At 40.9% G+C, this 13,054-nt stretch overlaps 1 protein-coding gene across 4 annotated transcripts in view; it reads right to left on the bottom strand.

Annotated features, from left to right (window-relative positions):
- Positions 1–483: 483 nt before the first annotated feature.
- The window catches only part of HBS1L (HBS1 like translational GTPase), a 78,107-nt gene continuing 65,536 nt past the window's right edge, over positions 484–13,054 (bottom strand). For all 4 annotated transcript variants that reach the window (XM_014850576.3, XM_044755455.2, XM_070496401.1 and 1 more), the window contains 5 exons: positions 12,052–12,142; positions 11,547–11,655; positions 5,598–5,698; positions 2,740–2,884; positions 484–1,108 (listed from right to left, as the gene is read on the bottom strand). In XM_014850576.3, coding sequence (XP_014706062.2) covers positions 1,097–1,108; positions 2,740–2,884; positions 5,598–5,698; positions 11,547–11,655; positions 12,052–12,142 — 458 coding nt within the window. In that variant the 3' untranslated portion in view covers positions 484–1,096. The remainder of the gene's footprint in view (positions 1,109–2,739; positions 2,885–5,597; positions 5,699–11,546; positions 11,656–12,051; positions 12,143–13,054) is intronic.

The following is a 13,054-nucleotide window of genomic DNA, read 5'->3' on the forward strand; positions in this document are numbered from 1 at the left end:
TACAAGCTATACAAGATAAACTCATGGGGCCGGCCCTGTGGCCCAGTGGTTAAGTTCGCACGCTCCGCTGCGGCAGCCCAGGGTTTTGCCGGTTCAGTTTGAATCCTGGGCGCGGACATGGCACTGCTCGTTGGGCCAGGCTAAGGCAGCATCCCACATGCCACTACTAGAAGGATCCACAATAAAATATGCAACTATGTACCGGGGGGCTATGGGGATAAAAAGGAAAAATAAAATCTTTAAAAAGAAAGATAAAGTCATCACATATGTAATTCTACAAGTGAAAAGGAGAACAACAAAGTGAAGTTATGGTTAGAAATGGATGAGACTAAATTTGATCTGCTATTAGGATAAAAAGCAAGAATTCACGTGAAAGAGTTGGGAAACTCTTACGTGAAAAAGATGCACCAAATCCCTCAGCCATATTCAGTGACAGTGGTGGAGAATCGCATAAACATCGAAGAAATAAAACACATTTTGCTGTTATGCTCAAACTAAGGCATTTTATTAGCTGGCTTTATGCCTTAAATAATATCCTGGTTACCAAACAAACAGTTTCCACTAATTCTAGACTAAGCTTTCAAAGGTTTACTTGCTGAAGAAAGAACATTCTTATGCTTAACACATAATATCTTTATTATAACCTTCAGCAAACCTTAGCGTTAACTAAAAAAACTGCTCAGGTCAAACATCAACTATGGCAGCAACCTAATGTAGTTATTTTTCCTTAAAATTGTGCAGTATAGTTGAAAATCAAGGAGAAAACTGTAAACATTTTGTGGTTTGGCTGGAAGTAGAGTTCATTTCATGATGATTTAATGTCTTCCAATACATATTTTTGACAGTTTCCATAAATCTCAGCAAAGTAAATCCATTTATTAACATTTTTTAAAATGAAAGTGCAATATTAGCCTTTCTTTGCCAGTTGGCAACTTGAAATTGTTGCAGGAGTGGTTACTAATACTTCTTTGCAGCTGATTGTAGCTTCAATTTTCTCTCTCACTTAAAAAAATATCAATTGCACATTGTTCCTTTTACTGAATATCTGGATTCTTCAAAAAGAGAAGTTGGCTACTTCATTGCATTTGGAAACCCATCATTCTTTTATCTGTAAAGGAAAAAAGAGATATTTGCTATAATTTAATAAATCACATTATGAGAACAACAAGAGGAAAATGACAGTGAAATGATTATTGCATCACAATCAAATTTTCTCCCTTTTTCTGCATCTTTGCCCCTTCTCTAGTCATGCTATTTCTGATATTACTACCATCTCCCCGTTATTTCCCACAGGAAACTGTATCTCATTTTCAGAATACTCTTCCATAAAAAATGCTCAGACAGATCAGACATGATGCTGCCGACAGCAATGATGTTGGATGACGTTTACTGCATGCTCTGCGTGTGCCAAGGACCAGGCCAAGGGCTCTGCACAGATGGTCTCACTTCACAACCACTCCAGGAGACACAGTCCACTAGCCCATCTTTACAGGGAATGACGCAGGGGAGAAACGCTGAGCTGGTGCAGCTGGAGTCCGTGGGGCGGCAGCACCAGCCTGGGCAGTTTAGCTTCAGAACTAACAGGGAACACACGAGACTGAATTTCAGCGCAGCCTACAGCCCTATGTTCAAAGCATACACCCAATTAAACAAAGTGAGTAAGCTGTATGCAGAAAACAATCAAATGAAGTAATGAAGCCCCTTTAAGAATATAATTTAGGGGCCAGCCCCGGGGCCCGAGTGGTTAAGTTCACGTGGTCCGCTTCGGCGGCCCAGGGTTTCGCTGGTTCAGATCCTGGGTGCGGACACGGCACCATTCATCAAGCCATGCTGAGGTGGCCTCCCACATGCCACAACCAGAGGCACTCACAACTAGAATATACAATCATGTACTGGGGGCTTTGGGGAGAAGAAGAGAAAAAAAAAAATGAGATGGGCAACAGCTGTTAGCTCAGGTGCCAATCTTTAAAAATAAATAAATAAAAATATAATTTATATTAATCTTGACAATGTGGAAGAAAATTTAAATTAGTGAAATTTTCTGGTTCATTTCTGGCTATTTTCTCAAAATTCAACTACACCTTCCATTATATATTAGGTATGTTTCAGAAACATTACCAATGTTACTGAACTTTTTAAAGAAATCATTTCAAATGCACCTAAGAGCCAGCTATTTAAAGAGATAAATTTAATGAGAGTTCTTTTATTAAACAAATCACTACAAAAACTCATCTCACTCTTTAATGTCTGCATTCCCATAATTCAGACTGCGTACTTACAGACCTGTCCCTCAACGCATCTCCTTTCATTTTGAGCAATGTTACTGGTGGAGAAGACAGTCTGGAGGTCTCTTGATGAGAAGTTCTAAGACCACATATTTTCTTGCCATCATTCTTTTAATTTTTTAATATAAATTTTAAAATCTTGTTCTAAAACCGTAACTGGGTTCCCCTTAAGCCATCAAATCCCAGTGACCCTTCTTAGAAAGACAGAGAAGACCTCATGAGCATGGACACACGCTCAGCCCTCTAAGCACCTCGGGCACCCTTCTCAGAGAGAGAGGACCTCATGAGCACGAACACATGCTCAGCCCCTCTAAAGCACCTCGGGGCCCCTTCTCAGAGAGAGGACCTCATGAGCACGGACACACGCTCAGCCCCTCTAAAGCACCTCGGGGCCCCTTCTCAGAGAGAGAGAGGACCTCATGAGCACGGACACACGCTCAGCCCTCTAAAGCACCTCGGTGACCACGCCGGCAGCGATGGTGGCGCCGCCGTAGCGCAGCATGAACCTCCCCAGCTCCTTGAAGTCTTTGTAGAGCTCAAGAGCCACGGGCCTTTGTGTCTGCAGCTCCACCAGCGCGTTCTGGCCTTTAGTCAACAATCTATCAAGAAAAAGAAAAAGAACAGAGGGATATCCAATAGTGGTGAATAAATGTAATAACAACTGACAACTGAAAAACAACTATTTCACACTCAATCAATAAATCAACTTAGTCTTTCAAAAACTTAAAAAGAAAAAAAGGTATTTCTTAAAACGAAAATACGTGCCTTTGAATATTTTCTGGATTAGCCAAAAGAAATGAGAGGAGTAATTCTAGGTATAAGAAGCATTAGCTAGCTCATATATATTTTTTCACCAATTTTCCACATACAATGCTATCCCTTGAAGGATCCTATAACCTAAAATGCTCAAAGCCCTTCCACCAGAGCCCTCCCTTTCACTCCTCATAAAATTGAGAGGTTCAATGATGGAATGAAGAAAGCAAGGCATGTGCATTTTAAAAGAGGAAGATAGGGGCCAGCCCAGTGGCGCAGCGGTTAAGTGCGCATGTTCTGCTTCAGCGGCCCGGGGTTTGCCGGTTCGGATCCAGGGTGCGGACGGACATGGCGCCGCTTGGCCAGCCATGCTGTGGTAGGCATCCCACATATAAAGTAGAGGAAGATGGGCAGGGATGTTCGCTCAGGGCCAGTCTTCCTCAGCAAAAAAGAGGAGGACTGGCAGTAATTAGCTCAGGGCTAATCTTCCTAAAAAAATAAATAAGATTTTTTTAAAAATTAAAAAAAAGGAAGACAGTGTCTCCCAGGTAAAACTCCAATTGGTGAGCCACATGCTAGGAAATTATCTTTACAGAGGATAATCCCCTGAGTGCCAACAGACTACTCTAAACCTCTCCCTCCCTCCTCTCTTTTCTCACCTAGGAAGAGTGCTTCTTTAACAGAGATTCAGGACAAAATCATACAAGGATTTTTCCACAACATATTGTTTGTATGAAATGAAGGGAGATAGGGCATGGGCCTAATCGCAAACAGTTTCATACAAATAAACAAACAAACAAAAATCTTTGTGCATGGGCCCCACCCACACATAGAGAAAGAAGCAGAACCCAAAAGGGGCTATTTTGGAAATGTTCTCCAATTTAATTTTCATGTGCTCCAGAAGGCAAGAGGACAGCAATCATAAACTCCCCTTCTGAAAGGTTCTTTAAGGGACAGACCTTCAGAACAAGCCACTCAAGTTTCTAAAGAAGGATTTCAAAATTTCCAAATAGTGGTTTTGGACAATTTCAGCCCAAAGTCCCACTCCTTAGGAAAGACAGCATCTAATATAGTCTGCACTTAATTTAGTTTCTAGAAAGTTCGATTCCATTCCATATAAAGCAATCAAGTGTACGATGTGCCTGAAGTGGAAACGAAGGGAAAGGCAAATGGCGCTGGCACAGAATAAGAGAAAGGACTACGCTACAAACAAGGCGACGGGGCAAATGAACATGAGGAAGACTGGAGCAGGAGCAGGGGAGGAACTCAGGATCGAATGTGACGGGCCCATTTCAGACTGAGAGCTCTCCAAGTCAACCTGGCTCTTGCCAAAAAGCATATAGTTTCTGTGGACCAACTACCTGGGTTGGAATCCTGGCTCTGCCACTTGCTGGCTCTGTGACTTTGAACATGTTATACAATCTCTCTAAGCCTCAGTTTCCTTATCTGAAAAATGGGAAACAGAATAGTACCTGCTTCATACAGCTGCTGAGACTATAAACCACGCAAAAGCATTCACGACACAGCAGAGAAAATCGTGGTCTTCCAGAAATGTTAGCCATTAGTTACTATCACATTTCTCAGAATATTATAGCAGACACTCATGCTAGAAGCCAAAGGCTCAGGTTAAAAATAAAGAACCATGCTATGAAAGAAGTAACTCTTCCCTCCTAACAGGGAAACAGGCATGAGTTTAGAGCAGTGTGAAGATTCTCTCTTCTACTTGCAGCCAACTCATTAACCCACTAACCACCTTTGGCCTCTTACACAGGTGCAAAAGAGGAGGAAGACCCAAGGACCAAAAAAAGGGGATTTTGGGTGGGATTCCCCATAGGGTGGAAGTGAGGAAAACCCCAAACCTGAAGCAGCCAAGCCAAACTGTGGTTAGCCTTTAGTTGAAATGAGGTAAGAAACAAGATTCTCAGGAAGCACTTACTTTGAAGAATCCCAACCTTGTCCCAGCCAAAAGGAACTGTCCACACCTAGGCTGGACACTAATGGTCATCAGAGGGGACCAATGTGGTGGCAATCACCTTCGCTTAAAGCTCTAGGTGGACCTCAAGCAGAAAGGAAAATAATTCCAGGGTGGGAAAAATCTGGCAGCTACAGAGCATACAGATCACCTTCTTCCTGGGTGCTCTTAGTGCAAGGACTGATTCTCATTAAGGAAGTGACAAGAAAGTGAAGAAGGACACAGCCAGAATTTGGAACCAGAGGCTTGGCAGAATTCAAATTTATCTTTAAAAATGTAGGACTAATTATTTAAATATCTTTATTTTTACATGATCAGTATCTAGGGCTTGAGGGATCCATATAAATTTATATTCACATTTTTATTAACAATCATACCCCCTCACCACACATGACAGAAATTATATCTAGCATTCACACCTAAGCGGGAGCTTAAACATTTGTTTCTGTATTTTCTTAATCTAGTCCTTGAAACAATGATTTCTGAAACAAGGAAGAATAGATTTCACTTAGTACAAAGAGAAATACAATAGAAATGAATTAATCTGTAAGGAATTTGCTTAAATGGCTTGCGTGTGTTACACTCACTTAGGCTTCTTCTTTGTGACTTCGCCCGTGCTTTTGTTTAAGATGCTAATCAGTCGCTTAATAACGGCAGGCTCGCTGACGGTCTGGTAGTGGAGCAGCACCTAGAACAGAAAGGGGAACACTGAGACGCTGCTTCCGACGGCACCTCTGCCTTTTCTCTTGGCACCCACGTCTCACACAGTCAACTCAGCACGACCGCTCAGAGCCCTCCAGGACCTCTGCTCACTCCCTCCCAGCCCCACCACTGTAATCAGGTTGTTCCCAACTTACCAGGGAGCCAAGGTCATGGGAGGGAGTGTGAATTTCTACTCCATCACCTACTGTGCAAACTTTAATACATTATGTAACCTTATTACAGGGTTGTGATGAGAATTAAACAGGATCAGACACAGTGCCTGGTATACAGATGTTCAACAAATGTGAACTGTTTCATCATGAAAACGAGGGAAGGGGAATCGTCATACCAGCAGTAATTACTGTATGCACTGTTGGATAACGAGAATAAAACATTATATGGGAGTTGAGACAAGCTCTGACTCAGACAGACCTCAGTTCGAATCCTGACTGTACACTTTCCAGCTGTATGATCTGGGTCAGGTTCCTTATCACTAAAATGAGGAAATTCACATAAGCTTACTTTAAAGTGGTGCCTAGCAGGTGGTAAACATTCAGTTAATTTATGACCTTAAATATGAGATATTACTATTTATGTTTTAAATTAAAGAAATTTAATATCAAAAAAGTTAAGTAACTTAATGTGGCCATGGTGCTAAGTGTCAGCGGTAAATTTTATGCTTCGGTCGGCTGCACTCAGAGTGAGACTGACAATCCTCATTAAAATAAAAAGCAATGAGTGTGCAACACGTCTCCAGTTTGGGTATAGTGGAAAGAGCAAATACCCAGGAAGTGGCAAAGCTATAGAAGTTTGATTTGTAAATACCACTTTAGGCTGTTTTCTTGAAGAAATACTAATTCTCTACTCTGGAATTTCCTGGCTAGAACAGTTTACACATTCAGAAAACAGAAATGCAAGGGGAACTGTGGACGCACAACCCTGGACTTTGGGAAAAAACTGAGTCGTTCAATCAGCACCTTATTAATTCTATTTCTGTCCATTTTTTTCTCTCCTTCCTCACTGTTACAAAAGCTGTCCAGGACAGTCATCTCTCCTCTGAATTAAAATACAGGATGCAGGTTCCTACCTGCTCTCTGCCATCACTCTCGTCCCTCCATAACCCATTCTTCATATGCCTACCAGACTGATTTTCTAAAACACAAACTTAATGATACGTCTTTGCTTTTTAAAACCGTGGGAACTTTAATTCCACTACAAGGCACCAGGCCCTTCTCAGTCTAACTCCCGCTTACCTCTCTAGCCTCACCTTTCTCCATCCTCTCTTGCATCCTACACCCCAGACACACTGAGCGTTGGTTCCCTATACACAGGAAGCCCTTTCTCCCCTTCAGGCTTTCACGTGCACCATGCGCTCTGGCTAGAACACACCCTCTCAAGGGGGCTGCTTCCCTGGGCAACGCCTGCTCACCCCATGCTACTGGGGGCCCAAACAGCATCACTTCAAGAAGCCTGAACCCCCAGTCTGAGCTGACATCCTTCCTCCATGTCCCAGAATCCCGCCACATCACATCTCACTTTTCCTGTAACTGCTGGTTTAAATGTCTGTCATTCCTGCAAACACGAACTCTGTGAGAAAAAGAACTCTGTAGACCAGGGCCAGACATTTCACTGGCACTGAGCAAATATCTCTGAAATGAGTGTAAGAATGAAGGAACAGAGAACATCTAAAACACATGGAGAACGTCAGTCACAAGAGTTTGGTTTTTTTTAAAGGCACAAGTGAACCTCCATTACTGTACAAAGGCAAACCAGCTTTCTTTTTCAATGGCATTTGACCACTGAGAACTGGAAAGATCCTCCCAAAATTAACAAACAACTCAGGGAAAAAAACCTTCCGGGTGAAAGGGAATGGGGTGAGAGCCACACGTGTGCATTCCGTGGGCCCAGGCCTCCAGCAGCACCAGTGTACACACAGGCAGGGCTACAGACCTAAGAAATACCCCTTTTGCAAAAAGCAGCTGAGGTTAACAAGCGGGATTCCCCTCACTGGGCTTGGGTGTGGCTAAGAAACTGTATTTGTCACCACCTCTTGCCAATTCGAAAGAACAGTCGCATGAACCTCATTAGGCTCCTCCTAAGCTTCGAGTCCCACGTGTGGGCCCCGGGGAAAATCAGAGTGAATGAAGAATGGGCTGTGGCAGTACAGGCTCAGGTTTTAGGTTTACTTGTCTTTCTATCTCCGCAGCGTCTTACAGACAGTAGCTCAAAAAAATATTTAATGAATACGTGTGAAAAAATCTACACGCATGTAAGTGTCAAGTAACTGTCTACTGCTTTAGCATTTTAATTTATATTATATATAACCAAAGGCATCTGTAATTCAAAGCCATCTGTAGCATAATGCAATAGGGAAAAAAAGCACTGGGTTTCAGGGTGAAAAGTTCTGCGCATGAGTCCTGGAGTACCCACTTATTACTCAGGCGTCACAGCCTCTCAAGTCTCCAAGTCCTCATCCGTAAATGGGGACAAGCTAAGACAGGTCCACAATCTCCTACTGCAACTCCTAAATCCCAAAAGACTGAAAACCTAAGTTTTTTCCTAATTCTGTTATAAATCCACTTGAGTAGTCAAACAAGACTTGAAGTGAGGCAATTTAGAGTCCTTATGGCTTTCACTGAGCATTAATGTTAATAAGCTGTGGAGAGGAATCTTCAGGATGTTCAATTGCAGGGTGTCGCACATTCTCTGTGAGGGGTCTTACATAACATGCACACACCATATCATCTCTCTAAAATTGGAACACTTCTCACTCTGGAACACACGAGCCTGAAGAGTTCCAGATAAGGGCTAGGATGCCGTACCTCACACAGGGTTGCGAGAATCAAATTATCTAGTGTTTTATAAACTATAACAGGCTACATAATCTGTTAGGCGGCAAAATAAGTCAAATTAGTATTTTGCTTACACCTCCAGGTGATTTATATTTAAAAATTTTCAATGCATAGATGGTCAATTTGCAACAAGGGAGCCAAGACCCTTCAATATGGAAAAAGCAGTTTTTTTCAACAAATGGTGCTGGGAAAACACGGAAAAGAATGAAGATGAAGCCTTACTTTACACTGTACATAAAAATTAACTCAAAAAAAGACCTAAACAAAAGAACTAACACTACGAAACTCCAGAAGAAAATAGAGGAAAATCTTTTTGACGCTGAATCTGGCAATGAATCTTTGGATATGACAGCAAAAGTATAGGCAACCAAAAAAACAGTAGATCAACTGGACTTCATGAAAATTTAAAACTTTTATGAATCAAAGGATACTACCAAGACAGTGAAAAGACAACCCACAGAATGGAATATGTGCAAATCATGTATCTGATAAGGGGTTAATACTTAAAATCTATAAAGAAATAAAAAGATGCTCAACTTCACCAGCCATTAGAGAAATGCAAATCAAAACCACAATGACATCCACCTCACGGCCATCAGTTTGGCTATTATAAACAAACAAAAAAATCACCCACCCACTCAACACAAGAAAGGAAAATAACAAGTGTTGATGAGGAAGTGGAGAAATCAGAATCCTTGTTGTACTGCTGGTGGAAATGTAAAATGGGGCAGCTGCTATGGAAAACAGTTTAGCAGCTACTCAAAAAGTTAAACATACAATTACCATATGATCCAGCAATTCCACTCCTGGGTATATACCCAAAAGAACTGAAAGTGGGGGCTCAAAAAGATCTTTGTGTGCCAGTGTTCACAGAACTATCATTTACAGTAGCCGAAAGACAGAAGCAACCCAAATGTCCATCAACAGATGAATGGATAAAAAAATGTGTTCTATATATACAATGGAATACTACTCAGCCTTCAAAAGAAATGAAATTTTGACACATGCTACAGCATGGATGAACCCTGAAAACACTATGCTAAATGAAATCAGTCAGACACAAAAGGACAAATATCGTATGACTCCACTTATGTGAAGGACCTAGAGTAGGCAGATTCATAGAAAAAGAAAGAATAGTGGTCACGGTGGTGGGGGAGGAGAAACGGGAGGTACTGTTGAAGGCGCGCAGAGCGTTAGTCTGGGATGAATAAATCGCTCTGGGGATGGATGGTGTTGATGGTTGCACAGCAGTGAGAATGTACTTAGTACCACTGAACTGTACACTTAAAGATGGTTAAAACAGTAAATTTTATGTTATGTATACTTTATCACAATAAAAAAATCAAACATGAATTTAAAGGCTAATTCTTCTGTTTTTTCTTCTTAAAAATATCGTGAGTTTACCAGATAAACCAAGGGAAACTTAAATCTATTTATGTAGCATTAAGGAATTAGTCCCTAAATAGTCAAATCTTAACTGCTTAGAAAGCCTTTCCTTGGTATGTACTGTACGTATGTATGAATACAGGTTTGTTCCCACAGGAAGTGGACTGAACAACAAAACATGACCATTTTTTCCTGAAACAATTTCATCCTGGTATTCGTGAATCAATATACGCAGGTGGAATCTCAGAAAGCAGCACTAAAAACTTTCAATTCATACTTATTTTTAAGAAACGACAGTAGACAGGAAGACGATATTACTATTCAAAGTAACCGTTAACCTCTTGACCTCTCTATCTCTCCAATGGCAAAAATTATTGCTGCATGAGTAAAAACACAGTCCCAACCTCTCCAGCTTCTCCCTGTAGGACACGCTGCTTTCTAAGAATGAGTGCCGTTTGTTCACAGCAATTAGGTCGTAGTTTCCTGCCTATCAATACATGAATTTTTAATATTTAAAAATTAAATATTTTCAACTATAACAATTTTTTTGGAGAGAAGTCTTTACTCCTTTTTTTATCATATGGGAGAAATGGAATATAATTATAAAACTAAAGCACTTAAGCAAAGCACATGGTTATCTCAAATAAAGGCGTATGAGCATAAAACGAATTTAAATGAGTTAAATAAATTTATTTCCAACTTCTAATATACTATCACTAACTAAAAGTTTAAAGGCCAATTACTATTACTGTCTTACTTTTATTTCAAAGATGCATCAAATGGTAAAAATGATCTGCTTATATTTTCAAAGACAAGCAATTAATTAAACTCTAAAATTAGAGTTATGTCCCTAAATATCTGAAAAAACTTACACAGAAAACAAGGAATTCACCCCATTCACAAGTAGTGTCCTTTGTGGATAAAGTAACATTACAGTATGAAATCCTCCTCTTCCCATAAATATGCATGTTCAAATGATGCTGCTCAATGAGAACCTGCATGCCAACCTCACAGCATACAGGGTCTGAGCGTGTGCTTCAGCACAAAGTTTACCCCATGCCAAGGATCCCAGAACAGACCCGTAAATGCCAATGGGGGGACAACATGTACACACAAAAATACACTGGAATGAACGAGTAGATATGTATGGATTATGCAATTACAGAACATTCTTTGTATTTTTTTGTGTTTTCCAAAATTTTCTATAACAATGTATTACTTTGTGATCAGAAAAACTACAAATAAGCATATTAAAACAAAAGAAAACCAGAAAGACCCAATCTGAGAAGATTGTCAGGTAACCTTTAGAACACAGCAAAAAAGTAGCTACCATTTTCCCTGTATAAATTTTATTATTATTAGTTTGTATCCGATTGATTATAAAAGTTTTCCTCAATGCCTTTTTGAAAAAGTCCCCAGGCTCAAGGATCAAAACAAAAAGGATTTCAAATTCTAATTTCATGTTTTTCTGGACTAGAGTAATAAGATGTGAGTTGAAAATAACGACAGCATCATCACTTATAAAGAAAGCTATTACTCTTTAGGATAAAGTTACTCTGAATTTATAAAAACAATAACAAACATTTTGAAACTTACAGGAAATCCTTTTGTGACAGGAATTTCAATATTAAAGATGAGGATTCGGGCCCTGAAACGAGTGCAGGCTTTAATGGGCTCCCTGGGGCCACAGAAGATGCAGCCGACACTGGAACAAAAACAGAGAGAAGGCAGCTGGGGGACAGTAAACATACATGCAGCAGGACACCTCTGAGACCATTTACAAGTGGAGCAATCAAGGACACGAGGGGCCTGCTCTCCACACTCCCCAGGTCCACGCATGGCTTTATGTCATTAATACCCTGGCATCATTTCATACCTACAGTTTTTGCTCAGAGAAGAAGTACATGTGTTGATATTATTAACTGCAATGTGAAGGAGGTTTTACTTATCATTCTTACACTTCTGCAAGTGCCTGTTTTTGGCCAAATGAAATTCAGAATTAATACTCATTCTTTCATTTGAGCTGGTGAATGGCAAAATTTACGTGTTTCGAGGTCCTATATCCAAAACACTGGCTGCGTAAACTCATTTTCTCACTCACTTGATTTTGATGATATCCATCCCAACCAACGTAAGACTGACATGATCGCCCGCGGCCGCCCAGTCGACAGGTTCATCGTGCAGAGTGATTCCTGGAAACGAGTAAGAACCAAAGCGCACAGTGAAACGCCTCAATATCAAACCATAACAACCAGGAGAGCTTGCTGCTGTGCCTCAGCAGTCACTACTCATCATTTTCAGTATGAATGGATTGAGAGTGAGAAGCGTAACTGTGAGCGTTGAGGAAAACACACTTCCTCCAGACTTGACTCTTCTGGAACACCGCCCTAAACATAAGGTGTCCATAAAAAGCTGACTTCTGCTTATTTAATCAAGATTGTTAAACTCATTTACTCAGCTGGTATATTCATTCAACAGGCCCCATACAAATATTTCTCTTATATCAATGAATGCAGGCATAGTAATACAGTTCAAATTACTTTTAATAACATAAAAGCTGGGACAGGGGAAGGTGCCTAGTAGTATTCTGTTCTCTCGAGCTTTGCTTTTAGATAACCATCTATACAGCCGCCTGTGTTCCCCGAGGAACCCACAAGGCGTCGTGTTTAGTCACATGGTGCTCATGCAGGCCCCTCCACTATTTCTGGCCCAAGAGAACTGGCCTCCCAGAGAGAGACATGCACGGTGATAACTGGTTAGATGAAAAGAAAGAGATGAATGATGTAAGAAAATTTAACTTGAAAATGAACCCAGGCGCTGCTATCTGGAATAATCCGGGAGGGCGACTCAGGGCAATACTCGGTGTCCTTCGTCAGAGGCTTTCAAAGCAGTCTCATGTGTGCTGTCTCCATGGCATAAATTTACGGGAGAGTTCCCTTCCACTGGAACTTGAGCCTTTTGAGGAAGACAGCCTGTGGGCCAACCATCGTGGAATAGTTCTTAATTGACATGTTTTCAGTAAATCATAATTCACCCGTATCTTTCTGAAAATCCTCATTTTTCCCATGGAGCACACTGTTAAGTGCGTTCCTTTCAGACTTCTG

This window comes from Equus asinus, chromosome 24 (genome assembly GCF_041296235.1).
Source record: "Equus asinus isolate D_3611 breed Donkey chromosome 24, EquAss-T2T_v2, whole genome shotgun sequence".
NCBI classification, from domain to species: domain Eukaryota; kingdom Metazoa; phylum Chordata; class Mammalia; order Perissodactyla; family Equidae; genus Equus; species Equus asinus.